At 43.3% G+C, this 22,269-nt stretch overlaps 1 protein-coding gene across 6 annotated transcripts in view; it reads left to right on the plus strand.

Moving 5' to 3' along the window:
• ANK2 (ankyrin 2) overlaps window positions 1-22,269 on the plus strand; it is a 1,987,506-nt gene that overhangs the window by 1,402,295 nt on the left and 562,942 nt on the right. For all 6 annotated transcript variants that reach the window (XM_078676735.1, XM_078676733.1, XM_078676736.1 and 3 more), the window contains 3 exons: window positions 9,415-9,513; window positions 11,252-11,350; window positions 12,308-12,406. In XM_078676735.1, the coding sequence (XP_078532861.1) occupies window positions 9,415-9,513; window positions 11,252-11,350; window positions 12,308-12,406 (297 nt within the window). The remainder of the gene's footprint in view (window positions 1-9,414; window positions 9,514-11,251; window positions 11,351-12,307; window positions 12,407-22,269) is intronic.

Genomic DNA, 22,269 nt, shown 5'->3' on the forward strand with positions numbered 1-22,269 from the left:
TGGACATGACACTATTCACTCAAAACCTTGCGCACCTCAAGCAGTAGAGCAGTTTTATGCAATTTCTAAAATATGGTCCGAAGTTAATCTTTTCCAGGATATCATGTAGGAAGGACCATTTGACCGAAGCAAAAGCCTCTTCAAATTTCAGCTGTGCCAAGGCAGCCGAGTCGAACACTTTTTCCAGGTGTGCCAGTACTGTGTTAAGTCTACCAATACTGTGCCTGTTTCCTTTGGCTGCCATTAAGCTATTTTGATCTTTATGTACCAGAGATCTTTCTGCGTCACCAATCTGTTTGCAAGGGCTTTTGTCGCCAATTTGGCTTCAGTATAAATCAATGAGATCACACTGAAGAGGTACATTTTGTTAAAGGTTTGTCTGGTTTGGGATGACCATCACTGTGGCCCAACAAAGGTCAGGGGGCAGTACCCTCTTACGGAACGCCTCTTCAAACATTGTGAGTAGAGGTGGGGTGAGGGTAGCAGACATTTTATAAATGAATTCACTAGGAAACCTGTTGATATGTCCTGTATTGTCAAATTCACTTCTTCCGTAAGCGGAAAGTCTAAATCTGGCTTCTCATCTGGGGAAAGTGTGAGCAACACCAAGTCTGTGACTATAGTATTCTGTCTTTGAAGCTTGCTGAACAAGTCTGATTGGTAGAGTGACTCGTAGTTGCGTGTAAATCCTCAGATATGTCTCCTGCAACATACAACTCCTCCCCTGCTTGCCGACAGATCTTTGACATGAATCTTGTCACTAGCTTTCCATTTGCTAAGCAGTAGATTACCTTCCCTGTTTTGTCCCCAAACTCAGGTCCTGTGTATAATTGTGCTTCCTATCCTCTACACCTTTATCGCCATCTTGTTGGGATGCCAAAGTCTTCCAACGTTTTAGCCACCTGCCTAATAAACAATTATTGTGAATTTGCTCCAGCACAGTTTTATTTCTGTGCTAGAGACGATGTTATAAACAAATCTTACAAAATCAATCAGCACTACATTGCTCTCATATGTGTAGATGCAGAAAACTTTGATTGGGTTTATTGGGCCTTCCTATGATTGGTCCTTCCTATGCTAGGAATATCACTGCTGTGTCTTAATTGATCAAATTAAATGTATCAATCTCCTCAAGCCGTCATTCCTGTCAATAGCTATTTATCTAGCACCTTCATTATCATTTAGTGTACATTCCAGGGGTGTCCACACACCACAGATTGCTTGCACAGTACGTGGGGATTTTTGTTGCACACTTTTTTGATCACCTGTCGGCCAAGATATCGCACTTTGGCAGACAATATTCTGATTTACCTACATCAAGGGGGAAGCTTTGGATGCACATAGAGTGGCACATTTCCAATTGCAAAGCAAAATCTGGCTATCAATTTATTATAGTAAAAGCCCTGATCTTGTTTGTTGGTAGTTCCCTATTTTCAAGGCATATGTGTTTTGATAATTTCAGGTAGTAAGGCTTAATGCTCACTCACAAGTAGGTAAAAAAGGTCCTATTATTTATGTTCCCATCCTTTCTGAGTGTAATATTCTTGAAAATTTGGGAACATTTATCATTGTTACTGTTATCCAGGTGAACCTAATTAAAATTGTGGTTGTACCCAAGGTGCTTTATCTTTTTAGGTATCCTTCTTTGCCACATTTAATTTAGATTTGTTTATTTGGAGCTGAAGGAAGCCCCACCCAAGTGTTTTTTTAACATTTCCACTGGCTAAGGGATGGTATGCACTGCCATACATTCAGCTGTTCCACTGAAACACTTTAGGGTGAAGTGTTATGCTTCTCATAAATCAAATGCCACCAATTTTCTTATTCATTGCTATTTTCTACTTTTGTATGATTCCTTTGTCCTTTAAGATTTAAGTTCCCTGGAAAATTCTAAACAAATAGGATTTAAGATTTTGTTAATCTTTTAATACATTTCGTGGACTTCCAATGATACTTTACAAACGAAAATGCCACAATGGGGGGCTTCTTTGGGGGAATTAATGATTTCCTGGCTTATTTATTTGCACGGTTATTCAATGCTGGTGTCAACACAACCTCCAGTTAGTTTCTCTGCTCCATGAATTCTTTCACAGTCTACAGCTAAGAGATTACTAAGAGACTGATTTAGAGTTTGGTAAACATGGTACTCCACCTCAAACGTGGCACATACCCTGTCTGCATAACCTTTGGTCCACCAGCATGTCCGGCAGACAACTCTAAATTTGGCAGGCAGAGGTTCCTTATTATGGCAGAAGACAGTATACCGACGGAGTAAACGCCGTCCGCCAAACTCTAAATCAGTATCAAAAGCCAAATATAATTCCAGGTCATTTTCTTTGACTCCTTCCTGGATGCCACTTTCTTGGAATATGTTCTTGATAATTTATTTACAATCTTCTGTGAATGATCTGGGAGATTGTGCGGTACAAGTGTGGTTGTGCATCTGTGCACCATTGAAGTCTTTCTTGTAATCCTTCAGGTAGGTTCACGCACTTGCTATCATCTCCAAGTATAAGCTCTAGTATTACCACTTCCTATATTTCATTATATTACCTCACAGAAAATACAACATTGGCATACCAGTGCTCAGGCCCCGATGGGCTGCCCATGATGTGACTAGTTTTTCGCTGACGGTGCACATATGTTTGCATTATGCTGTAACTTAAGATCTCTCTTCTAAGGTATCTTTACATTGATTTCTACTGGAAGAGAGGTTAACACCTCCTTCAATGCCAAGTCCAATGTGGTGCTTGTATGCCGGGCAGTCACCAAGGATTTTATTTGTATTAGGATTTTAGCTGCACACTTCATTATCGCTCACAGTTGGAAGGATCATAACTCCTCAGCCACTTGCAAGTGGTTGTTTAAATTTATGCTTCATGCCATGGAAATTAAAGCAAGCAAAAATGTCCCTGATGGGCTGGAAGTTGTTGCCTATAATGTGGGGGTAAGTTATTTGTTTTGCTATTTGGGACCACAAGTCTTTACTTGTTGGCTCCCTACAGGACAAAAAGTCTTTCATAATGTCTGCCCTAAATATGTCAGACATTCTTAAGTATTTTGACTAGGCCTACTGTCAGTCGGTTGTCGATTGAAGGTTTGCATTAGTGGACCCGGTGGAGATGCTGCTGGCTGATTTTGACAGACAGGGAACTCAACACTTTTGTGTCTGACTATCCTGTCTTCAAAGCTTTATATAAGGCTCTGCAGTTATAGTCACCTGCAATACAGATTACACCTCAAATGGATTCGACAGTTTGGATCTAAGAACCCCAAATATGTGCTTAAATGTGATGGTCCACCTAAAGCTGGATTCCACCATGTGATTACTACTCTCTCACACACAGTACTCCCGGGCACAGAGCTATACATTTTGTTTGTGAGGTGATACGGGTGGCATTCTCACCAATACCACCATAACGCCTTGCCTTTAAAACTGATCTCTGGTGCCTGATTTTTAAGCTTCTGTCCCCATGGTATCTGTGTATTTCAGACCCAATAATAAGCAAACAGACAACGTTTGGGATTTTCTCTGTTCTACGTAGATTGAGATGACATACATGAACCTCACATTGACTGCAGAGAATATAACTATTTCTACAGCTTTACAGGGCCGATAGTCTTAATGGTTGCCTCAACCAATTATCAATATGCTACCAACAATTATCCTTAATTTCCTGATTGTGGTGTTAAAACCGAAGTAAGGGTTAAAACAGATTGAAGCATAATGAACTATTTGGGGGTATTTTCGGATTTAGCAGGTTGAAAAAATATTCCCTGTTTTTCTCACTAAGTTGTAGGCAGCTGGTAGCCACCCTATACAATTTGACTGATGCAGCACTTCACAGCTGAGGATATGGGGCATTGGGAGAAAATGAGAAATAACAAAAGACTAGAACAAATTTTATCCACCAGTAAATTTGATTTCGTAGGTATTGTCATCTGTCAATATTTAAGGGGCTCTATTTGCACAAGTATATGTTAGACATTTGGTAGCTCAAATGAGAGATTTTCATTTGAAAATGTCTCACAATACTTGCTTATAAATCTGTTAGCGGTTACATTACTACTGTAGTTCAAGTTCCTTTTAACTGAGCCAGGAATTCCGAAGTGTAATTTAGGAGTGTGTGAAGTTTTTGTTGTATGTGTGAAGTCTCATACCTAACCTGAATATTTGCCTAGCTTTCTGCTTTTCCTAAATTGATGCCCTAGCAAACAATATTTAATCTCATATGTTTGTGCTGAAAATTTATTTGTCATTTTCTTATCAATTAACTTTAAAACCTTTTGCCTGTCAATTTTGAAACAGGATGGGTGTTGTTTCACTTTTTTTTCTCGAAAATACTTTCAAGAGTGAACAAGATAACTGATTTAATGCGAAACCCCCTAAAGCAGGAATCTTTGTGAATTATGGGTAGTAATCAGAGGATTCGGAGGAATTAAGGGATGGTCACAAGAGAAATACTTCAGCTTCTCACACTCCTGGTATGATGCTCTTCCTCTGCCACTAAGGGCCTCATTCCACGTGCCCCAGTGGTCTTGACGGGGTTGGTTTACCGACCCTACTAGAATTATAAGATTCAGTCAGGAGATTTTTCATTGGGGTACCTCACCTGCTCAAAGCAGGCAAAATTTCAGATTGAAAAAAGCATCGAAAGGGTTAACAAAATGCAGGAACTAATGAGGGAGTGCCAACTGTACGTGTTATTCCTGAATGTCTTATCATCCAGAGTAATTCTCTCATACCATGATTACTGATGCCATGGCATATGGGTGAATCCAGGGTGCAGGGGTTGCCGCCCCATTGCTGGACCCTGTATAAAAGCCCCCTGAGTCCTTCTGCACTGGTCATAAATCCACATCTCTCTTGATTCCTGTTCTGTCCCCTAACCATGACCTGACCTTTACATACTTTTGTGATGTTTCCAACAACGTGCTTCTGCCGTGGCTGTATTATGATGCACGTGCATCACAAAAGGAATGAGTGATCCATATTTTCTTCAGCCCGTGACACACATTGATTGTCTCGGTTGGCCCTCTAGCACTGCCAGAAAGTCACTGTGTTGCATGCGATGCATACTGAAAGGGTCACGTGTGTAGGTTCGCGTGACTGCTTGCACTGTGCACTTACAGGGCACGTGATCTAAGCCTCTTATTCCAGATACTGAACGGTGGCTGCCCAGAGCTGCTTTCCGCACTTGGACTCTGTAGAGCTCTCCCCTTTCCTTCTAAAAGTTATGTAACGATGGAGTTGTTGCTATCTCCTCCCAGGCCAGGAGTGTGCATGGGGTATGTTACCAATTAGTCTTTAAACCCCGTGTCATTTCATTTGACTCAGTGCGCACCATTTAATATAGTAAATAATGTGTTTGGCTGAAAAGTCATGCGGTATCGCCAGATGTTTATTCTCGAGGCTTATAACTACGAATGTCCCAGGTTGACTCGATTTGATGCGATCTCTGTTCTATCCGAGCATGCCAGAAGGGCAGATGTGAGATTGAATGAAAGAGGTTATGCACAGCGGCTGGAAGAATGGGTGGGTCGATAGATAACTGGATGAATGGTGGGATGGGTGGATGGATAGATGTTTGGATGGATCAGAACAGGATAAGGATGGATGGGTAAAGGGTGGGTGAGTAGAATGATGAATGTGTGGGTGGGGGATATATAGTGGATGTCTGAGTAGCATATGGTGTATTGGCTGTAAAGTGGATGGGTGGATGGATGGATGGATGAGTCAGATGGATGGATGGGCCGGATGGATGGATGGGTGGGAGGATGGAGGGCTGGATGGGTTGATAGAGGGATAGATGAGTGGATGCGTAGGATGGATGGATGTGGGTGGGTGGATGGGTGGAGGGATGCTTCAATGGATGCATGGATGATTCATTTATGCATGTTCGCTCTCTATAGAACTAATCATCTTTAGACTGAATCTCAGCAGCTCTGCTTTCCTTGCCAGTAGTGAGACCGATTGGAGCAATCAAACGGCTACCCAAACAATTAGCTACACACCTCTGTCCCTACTGCATAACATCATATTAGAGAGAGCAGTCCCCAGATATATCTGCTGGCCAGTGGCTATTGGAGGCCTAAGATTCCAGAACTTCCATGGTCCCATCTTTTCAAACTATGGCTAGAGGGATGGATGATTGATTGATGGTGGGTTGGGTGGCTTGCTTGGTGGGTGTAGGGATGAATAGATGTTTTTTATGGACTTTGTATGCCAGCAGCTCTAACTCCTTTGCCAGGGGCCAGGCAGTCTAGAACAGCGGTTTTGACCTTTTGACTTCTGTGGAGCCCACCGAATCATTGCTGGAATACGGGGATCCCCACTGACTCATTGTTGAAAGCCGGAGAAACATAGCATAAGCAGTTTCTATGATTTGGACCTCAAAACAATACACAACAGTACAAACACAAGTATACACCAAACAAATGCTCAACTATTGAAATAATGTGTGTACTTCATAACCAAATATAGAAAAAGTTTACAAATTTTCAATGTTTCTTTTCTATTTGTATAAACGTTATTCATTGTAATGAATTACATTTAATATTTAATTTTGTACTCATTGGGGCTTGGCATGTGCCCTCTATGTTACTTGTAGCCACAAGACCAAGCAGGGCAGGAGATTTACTCCAATGTTTATGCTGATTTAAGCTAGTTTAAACTCAAGCAGAATCTTCAAATAGGTCTTAGGACCAGGGACTCAGAACAGCGATGTGATGGCCCTTATTCTCTTTTGAGAATGCCAGGCTGTAAGGCATTCATCACTGGCTCAACCCACCTCACTGCAAGCCTCATCAGAGTTGCATTCTCGGCTCTGCTACCTCTGCTGCAGCACAGCATGGAACGCAATCAGCATACAGCATTAAAAAACTCAGGTCACCCTGACCAGAGTAGAGTTGGTGTTACATCCCATTGGCTGCCCAGCAGGCTGGCCACTCGCATAATACAGCGGTGTCCGCAGCGCCTTCTAGGCTGCGTGGCACCTGGTTAGAGATGTAAAAATAAACTCCAGCGACGGCACAGAATTTATAAAATTAAAAGAAAGACAAAATATGTTCCTATGTGCAACAAATTTAGGATGCGCCACGCCAAATCAAAGAGCTCCTCAGAAATCATTTTGAAGCAAAACGCTCTTCATGATTTCTGCAGTTTTCTGTTGGATGGCTTCATTGAAAAAGTTAACAGCCATCATTAACAATCTGAAAAGACATCCACTGCTACTCAAGTTGCATCCTATCACCAATTCCAAGTAGCCTACATTTTATGCTTGAAACATTCTTTCAATGACGTAAACCACTGAACCCATCACGGCTGGCTTCAACTGATTTTGTGCCCTCCAAATATATTACATGACATCTAGTTGGCATCTCTTGCTGCAAGATACAGCAAACTGCAGGACAATATCATACAAATCTCTTCTGGTGAGAGTAGGCAGCAGGGACCGTTCTTTCAAATCCATAACTCTCCTAGAATAAAACAACCTCTTCTCAGATAAATAGGCAGGTTCCCGTCCTATAAGAGGTGCTGAATCATGTAAATACTGTTCATGGAAACAGGCTATCATATGATAAAAAGAAAGTCCAATTGGTCGCTCGTCAGCCCCACCAGCTCAAGAGAGCCTGAGCGGTACCGGACCTGAGAATATTTTTTGGCAGCCTACGCAGCACCCCTACATACATGCCTATTCCCTGCTGATGAGAGGTAACAACCTCGAAACACGTGTCCAGGGCTGGCCAACGCGACAGTGATTTTTACTCAAGACTCCGGCAGAGGCGCACCCGCTGATGCTTACTTCATGGACCACAATGCTTTGGGGCAACACGCTGGTAGGACAAGCAGTGTGCGACCAATTTGACTTTCTAGGCTATCATATGATGTTTCAACTTCACTGCACAGGGTCCTCATTGAGGAGAGATTGCAGTATTGCTTACCCACTGATATTTCCCAATAGGCATCCAATCAGTTTCAATACTTTCACACCTACATCTTTTGTTACACTTGCTTTCGATAGTGGTGACCCCCTGGGTATCAGACGTGCAAAGCCTGCCCTACGGTAACTGAATGAATGGGTGCTGTGTCACTAGTGGTGCAACTCAGTCGGGTGATGCCACTAAGAACTTTGAACTTTCCATAGAAAATATATTTTCTGCATGGAGCGTGGCTAGTCTGTCAGATACCATCTCATTCCTCCTAGCCCGCTGGGCCGGTCTCACCTTCAGTTATCAGGACAGCACAGCACAAAAGTTGGGTCTTTTGCATCCTGTTTCTGCAATCCATATAGAACATCTACTGTGGTACATCCATCTCACCTCATAATCCAGGCAGAAAGATGATTGCTCTGGTTAATGCTGTGGACACACTACACTGAACATCCTGATAAACACAATGTACACAACTGACTCATTCATGGTTTGTGAACTTCCAAATTTGCACACGAATTGCTCAGGACAACAGCACGTGGAAATGTCCACAGCGGTGTACGTGATTCTACAATTAATTCCTAAAACCAATGGTCAATACACGAGAATAACACACCGGTATTGTCCCTCCATGCAGCAGAACACAAGTGGGGGGAGTCAGAAAAACAGCTATGAGTAGAGGAAGTAGTACTACAGGAGTACTGCTAAAGGAGTACTCCTCCATGCCTTTGGGAATTGGCTCCGAAACGTCTGACTCCCTATTAATAAAAGCACAAACTAATCTATTTGTACTAATTGTATATGAACATCCCATTTTATTCCTGCTTTATTCCTATTTTAGTTGTTTTGGGGGCAATTCACAAAGGGATGTAAGAGAACGTAAAAGAGTACCATAGAACTTCTACATTATGTATTACAAATCCCTTTGTGAATAGGTCCCAAACCACTCAGATATTCACTTACCTAATTCTGGGTTCTTCACATCTGGTCAGACTGCAATTTCACAGCAACGCTGCCCATCTGTTTCCTACATGGAGTACCTTCTTTTTTGGGTAATGTTAATGCCCTCTTATCAGTCAGCATAGGGTTTGATTATCTCTTAGGTTGGATCTCTTTAAATATCGCTTTAAGTGAGTAGACATATTGCCTGTCATACCCAACCATTGACAGTTCTGCAGTTACCTTGTGTTTCTTTCCCATCCCATATTTGCTTCACCTCCTGTGGTTGGGATACCCTACCTAGCTGCAACGTCTGATACACCAACTTTGCCTAGGAGTCAGATGTTCAAATCCTGACAGTGATTTATCCTGATTCTTTGCAAATCTTCAGATAGCCATGCAAACGTTCCTCACTTACGCACTGCACCAATAAAATCACTCATTCAAATATTGAGCCAGGATCATTGCTTTTAATAGTGGGTTGCTTACAATGCCCATGTAGAAGTGCATGTTTTAATAATTTTGTTATGTGCCTTTTTGCAGCTGGGTTACACGCCGTTGATTGTGGCCTGCCACTATGGAAACATTAAAATGGTCAATTTCCTTCTGAAACATAAGGCGAATGTCAATGGCAAAACCAAGGTGAGATTATTTCTTTAAAGTGGTAATCATTTTTTTTGGGGGGGGGGGAGGGGGAGCAGTGTTTTCCACTCAGAAATCCTGTCTCTGTCAAAATTGTTCTCCGATGGTATGCAACAACCTTGGCATCCTTAATTGTAACTTTTCGTGGCTATTCCAGTACTCTTTTTATGTGAATGCTACTGTTGTGTGAAAGAGTTTATTTTCACCAATAGCAAGAATGTTACGGATGTTTTATAGATTCTTATTGTCTTTTCTTGTCACACGTTTGCAGACATATTTTTTGTGTGTATTGTGCTTTCTACGCTCATGTAAAAGATTATCGACAGTAAACTAGAACTGACCTCAAAGTTACTTTAGCACCATTTGGAAAATTGTGTTTTTGCACAAAGGGTGCGCCAGTGTTACCTTGCATAAGGTTTGTATTATAGGCATTGGGTACACCCTCCTTTACAAATTTCAAGCACCCAATGGTAAAATGTGCAATTTTGCATAAATTACACATCTTTTTCGGAGGAATATCACGTAATGTTTTGTTTATACCTTGTTTGCACATGATTATATTGTGTTAGGGTTTTATCCAAAGTCTGGTCATGCTACTTTAGGTGATCTGGCTTTTTGTAAAAACCTAAGGCTGTTTGTGCTGGCCCCGCCCAGTTATGGCCATTTGTATTGATAATAGTGGCGTGTACATGTCACAATGAAAACCGATTTTGGTGCTGCACTCACATCAGCTTTCGGCTTAAATTTGTTTTTGCAGAAAGTAGATTGGCAGTGTTGTTTGCGATGCTTAGCGCCACAAAGCACAACCTAATGTTGAACGAGCATCTGTTGTATCATATAGTAAAACCGGCCCCAGATCTCATAACGACAAGCTATGTAATATGTAAGAAGAACTTCATTTTGAAGGAGTGTGGTAAGCTAGTGCCTGACCTGTAAACGTTTTCAGAGATTCTAACTTATCTTGAGACCCTGAAAAACCTGCACACTGAGTTCCCTCTGTAAAACATTTACCCATTGTGAATCTGTGTTTCCCCACTCCATTAGCTAGCGAAATCAGATGATCCTATACAATGAAATCCCTTATAGGTGCAATGTTGTTTGCATGAAGCACCTTCACACACAGTGGTCCATACAGAGCTGCTCAAAAAACATTTTAATTAAGGGTTTAGAGTACTCTAAAATTGGTAATGTCACCCTGCATTATCATACATAAGGCTTGGAAAAAGACTTGCTACCTCACTGTATACTGCACATTAAGAATGGGTTCAAAACGACTCCAGTACAAATATCAGTTGCACACTGTAAGAGGCCTCTTTTTTCACTTAGTTATTACTTTTGCAGTAAATATGGAAAAAACTAGCAAAATTATTTTTGGAACTAGTTTTATGCACATCATTAGTCGCACACACAGTTGTATCTGCGTAATTTTTTGCCATGTATGACCTGAGGTTATTGAACACACTAAAATCGTGAATGGGCAGTATTTGTACTCACCCATAATTTTTCACTTTCCACATAACTTAGAATAATGTAGGCATGCAAGTTGTTGAGCATGCAAATTGGGCCCATTTTCAATCAAAGTGAAGAATTGTGTGTAGCTGCTAAGTCACACTCATTCATAGTCAGTCGGATGAAATGTATGTAAAAAATGTAAAGAATGTGACCATTACACTGTTCCTCTCTATCGCACTGGGATTAACATTTCTTTTGTTTCTTCTTTGGTGTCTCCAACAACCAGAGTGGATACACTCCTCTTCATCAAGCCGCGCAACAAGGCCACACGCACATCATCAACGTGCTCCTCCAACATGGCGCCAAGCCCAACGCTACCACCGCAGTGAGTTTCTTTCCCATCTTGAAGCTTATCCCATGCCTCTTTGTTGTACAGACTTTGAGGTCTGTTGCTATTTCCTCTCTTCCCCTTCCCACTCCACCCCAAGAGAATGCAGCCCTCCCCTGCTGCAGCGTTTCACTCTGGAAGCCATGAATGTGGTCAGTTCAACAGCTGGTGCTCAGATGTGTGAAAGAGACTTTTAAAGAATGATAGCTCCTAACTTGTGGGCTAGAGGGAACCCTCCCGTTTATGTTAGGCTAATTTCATCTAGCGCTGACTGAATTGGTTCTAGGTGCTAAAGCAGATGATGGAAAACATATAACATGTTGTTGCATTGTCAAGGACAAGGAAATTGTACTGAAATAGATACGTTTTATTGGCTCATGTTCATTTCCCTTCAATGCAGAAGTTTATGAGTGAGTTGTCTTGCTGGAAAGAAACCACATTTAAGGAGGAAAGGCTAGCTTCCATCACCCCTTCAGACACTTCTCTGGAATCACTCACTCTGCACGCCAGAGATTAGTTGGCGCGCTTGGCCCAAAGTCATATCGCGTGGGCGGCCTCCATCCGAAAGCAGTCCGTCCAAATATGTGACCATTTGGGAAGACTCCATCAAGGGGGAGCAAAAATATCCCATTAAGCCCTAAAAACACACGAGCAACGCCTTTCCTTCTGCACATTTGTGTAAAATCTGTGACAGCTCTTGGGTTAATACTCCCTGGCTTCATTTTCTCAGAGAATCGCAGAGACAGATGTAAGTGTGTTGTGTTGCCATGGGGATTGGAGCTAGGCTGAGGTAGTCCTGAAGTTGGAGGCAGAGTGAATGGTGCAAAGCCCGTGCGTCCCCCTCGCCTGCCTCGCGGGTGGAAATGCTGGCTCACGCGCGGCTTCTGGTGAGCTCATTGGCTCGCATCGGCGTCCGCTCTCTCACTCCGTCTCACTCTCGCTCTGTCCCTACAGAATGGCAACACCGCCTTAGCGATCGCTCGGCGCCTGGGCTACATCTCTGTGGTCGACACCCTGAAGGTCGTGACGGAGGAGGTGACCACCACCACCACGGTGAGTGCTGCTGCTGCGAGTGTGCGAGGGCCTCTGCAGAGATGAGTGTGACAGTGTGTGCTTCCCCTGTCCCCTTTCTTCCCCTGCTTGTCATGCGAATTCCTAAAGTCTGATTTTACACAAAGCAGTGGGTGCGTCTGTGAGATGCTGTCAGGTGTCATGAAAGGCTCTCTTTGTCCGTCTGTCTCCGTGCGCACGTGATTTGATAAAACCACGTGACCAGCTGAAGGTACAAGTTTGTCTTACATAACCTATTGTGCTGATAGATACACCACAGTAAAGATGCCAGTAAAACGCCAAACTCGGAATTAAGTGAACTGCCGAAAATGTGTTGGAATTTGTTGGAAAGTGTGTTGTGTAACTGTTTTCCGTTTGGAAACCATGTGTTCTCTGGCACTGTGTTGGATTAAGTGAGATTGATTATCTGCCAGGGCAGGATGTCACAATATTGCATTCCTATGACTTAACATTCCACGCCAGTTTAAGATCACTTTTAGACAAAATGTTGCTGAATAGTTTTTCAAAACGTTGCTGAATAGTTTTTCAAAATGTTGCTGAATAGTTTTTGGCATCGATATATTAATCTGTGTCTGTAGTGTGAGTACACACCCGAGTTATTTGAAAGTCTGTGTTTTGCTATGCATACCTCCCTCAGTTGGTCTCTTCGACAGCCTACAGGTTGGGAGACATTCTGTTTCAGTTATTTTAGCAGTTCTGCTGTGCTTGTCTGAATTTGCATTGCATTTGCATGTTGCTCTGGGTCTCTTCCTGTGGGGAGTTTAACTCTTCCTGCGCTCAGTTGCTTGCAGTAAGCATTTCTTTATTGGAGAAACAAGCACTTACTGTTCGCATTGCTGGCCATCTGCTTTGATGGACATCTGAGCTGCACACTGGTGGCTGGTCACAGGTGCATAGCTATCAATGGTGCAGCAGGTGCAGTGGCACCGGGGCCCATAGACCTAAAAGACTCACTGGACTCTGATTATTGCTGCATTTTACTACCTAAGTTGAAATAAGGACCCATGACACACTTGCTACACCACTTTGTGGCAGCTTAGCCCCTACGGGGCATCACAACTGACTAGGTTAATTTCTGCTTCTCTATAAGCTTACAGGGCAATACTATATTTTTATCAGATTACTTGTGTCTCTTCAGTTGTAGTTGAAGGTCTGTACATTTCTGATGCTCTGTGCTTTGTCTACTGTGTTAATAATTCATAAAAAGAAATAATGACGCGCTGTTGCAGAAGGTCCCCGGACATTTCCTGGAACTCTTGGCAGTTCATCTTCAGTTTCAATGTTTCATTAAGTACAGAATTGTGTCTTTCCACATGAAGCAGTAGGAACGTTTGGCTGGATAGCTGGTCTCCCCAAAGAGGCCATTGGCACTCGTTCAAAGATTGAAGAAAACGTTAGCTCCCAATGCTGAGAGGAACAAAGCATGCACCCCACATGCCTCAGAAAGCGTCCCGAAGAGAGGAAGACATATTGTGTTAGTGTGGTTTGAAAGAAAAGAGTGTGGTTGAGCCTAATGCGCCTAGCCTGGAGATATTAATATAGAGCACCATGATTTAGTCATGAACTCTGAAGAGAATTCTGAGTCAAGCTTTCAGAAAATCATAATGAAGGTTGAACAAACCTAGCCTGATTAGGAAAATTACTTTGAATATAAATTTTGTTTTTGTGCTTTAATATCCAAAATGTTCTCAGTATTCCTGTTTTCGAAGGCTTCCTAGTGGAGTTAAATTGGCGCTTCTCACCTACGCAGAGACTATTTGGTGCTACACCCCACAAGGAACACTGTAGAAATGCGGCTCAGCATGGAATAATATACTGATGCCTGTTCAGTAGGTCCTCTTCTATGGGGACCCGTGGAAGTAGTTATTTTTATTCATACACTTGTAGATAAGGAATGTAACACAGTCTACGGAGACCCAGCTTCCCAGCCTATACTCCTTGTGGTTTGCATGCTAGGTGGGCTTTCCTCTCATCAACGGGAAGCCACTGCTCATTTTAGAAGCCAGAAGTTAGACCTAGTGCCTACCAAGAAGCCCAGAACAGCTCTTGCTTCTACCAAAGATCACCTTGAAACTGTAGGGTATGAGGGCAGGAGCCTCGAAGCAGGTGGAAGAACTTAATCAGTGGCTCATGAGGAAAAAGACCTTTGTCTATCATTGCATACAGACTGCTTCACCTCCAGAACAGCATCAGCAACAAATTTACTTAGCAAATGTTGAGAAAATCGCCTGGTAGTTATTTGTTTAGGCACCTTAGGCTGTGCTTAAGGATCTTCTGTCCGCAGTCAATAGGTGCTTTGAGTGACTCCTCCTTTGACCAACACCGGTTTAGTAATTTGCTTCCATAAGCAGATTCAGGGCCACTCAATCACGCTGTATCTGGTTTCTTGTTTCATGATTCATCAATATTCCTTGTCGTGAATTCAATAATGTTGTCCCTCCAACTTAGATTTCAAAACCCAGTTCTTCAATTTGCTTGAAATAATGCTGTAAGTTCCACCACCTCGCTCTATTGCTCTGTTTTGCTCATTGTGTTTGTATTGTAGTTTATTTTATGTTTCCCTTCATATCTCTGACGAGGCGTTTGCTGGCGTGTAGCATATTGCTCCATGAGCATGTGTATATGCAAGTGCGTGTGTCACTGATTTGGCCTATTTGGATATTTCAGGAGTTGATTCACTAAGGGCCTCTGCACCCGTGGTGGAGGCCCCGCAGTCGTGGCGAGTGGGCCGGCACTTGTGGTGGGACTTACGCAATGGGTAACTGCAGTATGGAGGTCCCGCCACGACTGTGGACCTCCGCCACGAGTGCGGAGGCCCTTTGTGAATCTGGCCCTCAGTGTCCTACAAAGGACCAGAGTTTGCTCTGGTATTTGTGTGTAGTGAAACAATAGGAGTGCAAATCCTCTGATTTGCACGTGCAAGGTGCTGGGATGGATCGACAGAAATTGTGTGAATGTTGTAGCCTGCGTGGAAAGTGCTTAGGTGTGACGTGCGGACTCTAGCAGTGCACGTTTTGCATTCATAGGGATATAGAACGCAGCCTGTAAAGGGTTAAGGTGTCACCCTGCGTCTTCAGGATGCGCGTGGCCTTAATAAGAGCTGTCACGTGTGTCTGCAGCTCGCGCGCTGCTCTCTCTTCCACTTCTGCTGTCTCTACCATCTCTGAACTATCTTCCACTACTGCCCACCTTCCTTCTGCTTGCTCGTCAGCGCCAGACTATCTTTGACTGTCGAAGCTGGCTGAGGCACATATTTAGCAATGGGCACGTCCCCAAAAACAAATGGGTTTAATTGCATTATTTAATATTTGCATTAAATCACTGCTTCAAAGAAGCCAGGAGAGTCTGCCGTGTTCTATATTTTTCTCCCCAGCTCTTCTCTAATTGCTTTGCCTCTGCCCACAGTTGACTGACCCCTCTCACAGAGGAAATCCCCTGGCACAGGCAGGAGTGCTCTGAAAAATAAAAAAATATATTCTCTTGTAGAGGAAATCAGGTTTCGTGCTGCATAAAAAAGTGAATATTGGCAAACAGTAAATGTGTGCCAAACGACATGCCGATGTGTGTTATTTCAAACTAAATCCATAATATGTTTATTGTTTTCTAATTTATCTTTTCCCTCCTTCGGGTGCTGGAAGTGATACAAAATTGGTTTAATTAGCAGTACCTTCTGCTCTGTCACCCCGGCCACCCTCTTCTATCCTAACCTTACCTGGCTTTGGCTAGCTGCATCTGCCTTGAGGAAAACAAACAGGTCACAGTTGAAATAGATAAATGCTTGAAGTACTCCTAGCCACTGGTAATTACTCAGGCCACATCACATTTGTGCCTACTGTGGCACTCTAAAGCCAGACACCTACAATTCAGCATTGTTCCTTCTCCGATAGGAACAGCCCATCCCAAATTGTCAGGCAATATCCCCTTAAATGGGAACACAAACAACCCCACACACATTTCTGTCTCATCAGCAAAAGGTAGCTTGATTCCTATGGCCCAGCAAGCATGGGACCCAACGCCTGGATATACCCATCTATAATAAAGAATTGCACTGAGGAAAACAAAAAGGTGATATGTAGAATACCTGAAATAATCTCAGCTACTGCTAATTACACATAGCTGCATTCCAGTCCATCATTGTTTTGCCATCTATGCCACTGTAGGCAGAGACCCAGCCAAATGCAAAGCAGCCTTCATATTGTTCCAGTAGTAAGGTTCCAGCCCAATGTTTTAGTTCAGGCTGCCTCCAGATGGGAACACAAGCCACCCCAGACTGGTTTTGGCCTATTTTGGCCTCATTAATGACGTGCAACTTGATTACGATTACTGTGAGCATGGGACCCAGCACACCAGCTGCACTTAGGACAGTGGGAACTTTACCCCCCAGGATGCCCACCCAGGAGACGGGCGGGGGGTGAGATGGGGATAAAGTCCACTAGATGCCAAGCAACATGTATGGCCTGTCCGCTGGGCTTCAGACAATTTGTTACCTGTGACGCCAAAACAGGCCAATCCCTCCCCATTCCTTTTTCGGACATTAATCCCTGGTGTTTCATTAATATTCTGACCCCTAGGGGAAGATTGGTGAGTCACCCACAATCTAACCAGCCAAGGAGGACAGAAAGCCCACTGGACACCCCGGATCGGAGACCAGAAAAACAAGCATTGAAAATGCAATAGGTCTCGCCTTTGATTGAGTTAAAGCCATTTGCTTTACTAATGGTATTGTATAGCAAAGCAAATGGCTTTAACTTAATGAAAGGCAAGACCTATTTCATTTTGAATGCTTTTTTTTGTCTTTCTTTTGATCATTTTCACCCTGTACAATCACAAAACTCGGTATACAGGAAAATTTGTAGAACCGTTAAAACGGCAGCGGCTTTGAAAGGCCGACAGAGCAAGGGCAGACAAAGCTGGTGTTTTCAAAAAGGCCTTTTCTAGGCCAATGCATGAAGGTTTCGCAGAATGGTGGAAGGAAATTCCTGGCAAAGACAAACGCTCTATAAACAGCGACCCGACTGGGAAAAGACGAAAAAAGCGGCTAAAACTACGGGAGTGACGCTGCTGAAGTCGAACCCATCCATTTACTCACAGAGAGGAAAGACCAACAAAGGGTTTCTCAAGCAGTGGGTCTGAGCACCAGGACAGGATGTCGATTATAAACAGACCTCGCACGGGATGGCGCGTGGCCGTGAGCCAATTCTTCCAGGAGTGACAGAGCCAAACCTTGCGATAGTTCAGTGCGTTGCGTGCCAACGCATTGACAAATAGAAGTCTCCGTTTAGGTTGAGACTTTCAGCATTCCAGGGAAGATTAAAAAGTGGACCACTGATGCAACTAATAGTGGGGTCTGTTATTATACGTTGCCAAATTAACACAGGTTTAAATATAAAGGGGGAAAAAACGACATTAGCTGTCCGTTTACCTTTTAAGTAAATGTGCAAATAGTGGATGGAGCTTGTGAAATGGCATGGCACCGAGTCATAGACTAAAAGATACAGCAGCCCGATTCCTCGTTACCCAACAGGCATAAAACAGCTCGAGGCAGGGGTTGCCTCCCTAACACACTAATCAGGCAGTAAAGAAAAAATACAATCTCAACTTGGGCTGATCATGCAGTCAGTACAGGCTTTAATAATAGAGAATTTTAATAAACCGACTGTAAACCAAGACTACATTACAACTCTTTTCTTTAAAGGTTATTTCTTCATCATCACAAATTTCTCAAGCCTCCCAGACATGTCCACTGTTTTTCAACATGCGTGTCCAAATAAAAAATATAAACAAGCGCAACCCAGGCAGCCCGCACTCACACTGTGCAATGTTTATAACAGCGGGGACTGGATGCTTTACTGGCGGTGAAAAAAAAGTCCCCAGAGTGTCACGCCGCCAGTAAAGTATCCAATCCCTGGGTGCACATCTACTGTCTCTGCTGTCTCTCCGCGTGCACGTTTTGTAATCCGTATTGATTCCAAAAGGCCCTTGTCATGGCGAGAGCAGCGCATTTGCGCTGCTAACATCAGACGAGACCTAAAAATGGGATGTGGACCCTGCCCATCTGGCATCAGGCCTCATCCTCAAGCACCAGATAGTCTTTCTGCCCCCTGTGGGGCAGATTACGGTGTTTACCCTAAATCTGTTCACCCAAAGTGCCAGAAAGGCCACTAAACATCAGGGACAATAGCTTTTAAATAAAAAAGAGATTTATGGGGGGAGACCCATTCTGGCATCAGGCACTCCACCCCGCAAGTCCTTGGACATCAAGCAGTCTTTCTTCGTCCCTCTGGAGATTGGGGCATTTACTACTCATCTACTCACCCAGGGTGCAGGAAGTTCACTTGACACAAGGACCAATCTTAATAATAAAAAGAGTGAATGGCTGGCATGTCTTGGCATTAGGCTGCCCTTCCTCCCTCCCACATGTCCAATACAGTCTTTCTGCTACATCCAGTCTCCCTCCCCCGGGTGTCAGACAGTGTACTAGACACGAGTCATAGTTGTTCATTAAAAGAATGGGGTGTTCGGCAAGCCTGTCTTGCCATCAGGACCCAACCTGGGACACCAGACAGCCTTTCTGATCCTTGGCATGGGGTGGCCAGCTGAATTGTTCTCCGCCACCCAGACAGTCTTTATGCCTGGGACCACCCTCAGATGGAGTACGGGGTACAGGAAGCTCTCCAGACCAGCAGGAAACATCTTTGAGAAATGGAATGGGGAGAGCAGCAGCCCATCTTGGCATTGAACCCCGCCTCCATGAACAAAGATTATTTCTGCCCTTGCTGGTAGACAGAATGGTGAGTTTAACCTCTCTCTGGCAACCCATATGACAAAACTACACTCAAGGTAATCCCAGTTTCCTCTAATTTTGCATGGATCACTGCTCACTACTTGGGCTTTAGGTTGGCTGGGACAAAGGGTCCTCAACATACCTCGGAATTTCTAAAAACTGCAGATCTTGGGAAATCAAGGGTATTTGTTCTGCATATGGCCTACCACAATTTTGTATCCACAGTGCGCTACAAATATGAAAGTGTGGGTAAAACAAAAATCACATTTCCCCCACAGTTATGTGATGGAAATCTTGAGCCCTTCCAGCCAGTATCAGAAGTCTTACCATCCGACATTTCCACGTCTGCAATGAAAAACAGTACCTGACATGTGGGTGGATATAAGGCACATGATAGCAACAGACGAAAAACTGTAACCAAGTGAAGACAACATTGACCTAACATTGACTTCACTTGGTTTTGACCATTTACTGTCGGGTACAGTACTGTTTTCACTAGGTGAAGTGTGAGAATGTAAGTATAATTTTGCTGGTAGCTGTAAGTTTCAGAATTTTGTCGCATAAATATGAGGACATTGAATTTTTCACTCATACTATGACATTTCTAGGTTTTATTTTGTAAAACAAAATGTGGTGAGATGCTAAAATGTATCACCATCCTGGACTTCTCAAGGTGTTTTCAGAATATCTGAGTTGGTTAGATTTCCCTGGGGTGCCGTCCAATCATGGGCCCTATATTGCAGCCATCCCACAAAAACAAACATGAGAAATTGGATTTTATAGGCATTGGCATGACATCTACAGTAGATTCCAAGTAGAAAAACATATTGAGATCCACACAAGCCATACCACTCTGTATTCCTCTTGTTATCTAAATTTCAGAAATACCCAGGGATGATAGTGGTCTGTGGGTGCCAACCGACACCGGACCCGAATGATAAATCTATCTTCAGTAGACATTGAGAGGAATTAGGGCATTTTTAGGCATAGTTAGCATGTTTGCAAGGCATTCTGGGTAGGAAAACATCATTGGGTCAATACAAGCCACACCATACTGGCCACACCAATCCAGATGTCTAGTTTTCATATGTGTGGGGTTGGTAGATTTCCATGGGTGCCGTGGGACTTTGGGCCCAAGTGACCAAGCTACACACATCACAGAGTGTTGGAATTTTCAAGGAAAAGTCTTGATGTTTCCATGTTCAGTTTGTTGGTCTTTCATTTTGCAGGCAATTAGCCCCCCTCCCATGCAAGTCAAGTGCTGTTTTTATGGAGAGATGTGTGGAAATGCTTTGCGGTGGGACTTTTGCAAATCTGTGCGGATTACGGAACTTTCCTTTCCAGAATAAAAACACATATAGATGAGCTAGTTATATTCTTAGACGAGAAGAAACCAGAGCCCCTGCTTCTTACAGAAACATAGCTCAAAGAAGAGTCAACCCCGGACATAGTTTTGTCCCTCCCACCTGGCTTCTCTATAACATGCTCTGATAGAAAGACTAGAAGAAGGGGCGCGGGATAGTTACAATTTTCAAGGAAGAACTTATGGGTACCTTCACGCCCATCAACATCATGGGCTGCGGGAGTCTCCAGTTTTCTCTTGAGCTCCCCCTCCCTTCACCTTCTCGGTCATTGGGTTGTATCACCCCTCAAAGAACTGCCACCCAGTTTGTTCAAGCACTACTGGACATAGTTACAGAATGTAGTCTTCAAAAAGCTAACTTCAATCTGTTAGACCTGAATATACAGTTTGAGGAAAACTGACGCAAAACTGCCAAGGTGCTAGCCCAAGTTCTAGATGCATTACAATTAAGGCAAATTGTCAAGGCAGCAACACACAATCACGTTCACCTCCTTAACCCTGTCTTTATTAACAGTACAAATCTGGTCACAGATGACACAAGTTAAATATTATGGTCCGACCACCACATGTCCCTAAAACTACAATCAAGCAGTCCCCCCAAAGACCCATCCGATCTTGGTTCAAGCTCGATGTCAAAGAATGGATGGACACACACATGGATTCTGCTCCCACATTTAGCAGGAACATGAAGGAAAGGTATCACACATCAGAGAGACGATTAATCAACTCACTAAGCTCTCTTGTCATTTTCAGATTTCACATATCCAATTGGACAAATGGGAGGGCTCCATGGTATTCTCCAGAGTTGACTAGAATAAAAAGAGGAGTTAAAAAAGGGAAAGAGAATGGAAAAATCATATGAAGACCATAGCAAATATAGCTATAGAATTGCCACACAAAACTATAAATGAGTTATAAGACAGGCTAGAATTGCACACTTTAAAGAAAAGATAGAGAATGCCTCTAACTCATCCAAAGAACTGTTTAAGGTGGTAAATAGCCTTATGAAACTTCCTTCAAGTTCTACAGGCCCCCCTCCTTCAGAAGGACGATGCAATAGTTTTGCAAAGTGCTTTCTTAATAAAATCATTGAAGTCTTGAGCCTCCTGCCAACAACTGTTGCTCCTAATTCTATCCCACTGGTAGTGCCATGGACCTGAACCAACATAACCTCGTTGCCTGTACTAAGTTACGAAATCACAGAATCAACCCTACACTCTTTAAAACCAGGATCCCCGCTTGATCATGCACCACACAGTATTTTAGGAAAGGGCGGTAACACCCTCCTGTACATTCTAATGGATATTCTCAAACACTCCCTGGCAAGTGGAAATAGTCCCCCAGCGTGAAAACATGCTATTGTAAAACCGTTACTAAAAAATCCCACGGCCAATCCACTCTTGGCAGAAAGCTAGATATCTATCTCTCTACTCCCAGTAGCAAGTAAACTATTGGAAAAACATGTCAACCAACATTTCTCTGGATTTCTGGAAGCTCATGGCATTCTCCACCCTGCTCAGGCAGGCTTTAGACCTGGCAATAGGACTGAGACCATCCTGCTAGTTGCCACAGAGGAACTCTGGCCAGTCCTGGACCAAGGAGGCACTGCAACCATGGAAATGTTAGACCTAAGTGTGGCCTTTGACACCATCTCACACTCAACCCTCATCCAAAGGATGAAGGATGAAGGAAGCCAGA

Source organism: Lissotriton helveticus, chromosome 2_1 (genome assembly GCF_964261635.1).
Source record: "Lissotriton helveticus chromosome 2_1, aLisHel1.1, whole genome shotgun sequence".
Taxonomy (NCBI): domain Eukaryota; kingdom Metazoa; phylum Chordata; class Amphibia; order Caudata; family Salamandridae; genus Lissotriton; species Lissotriton helveticus.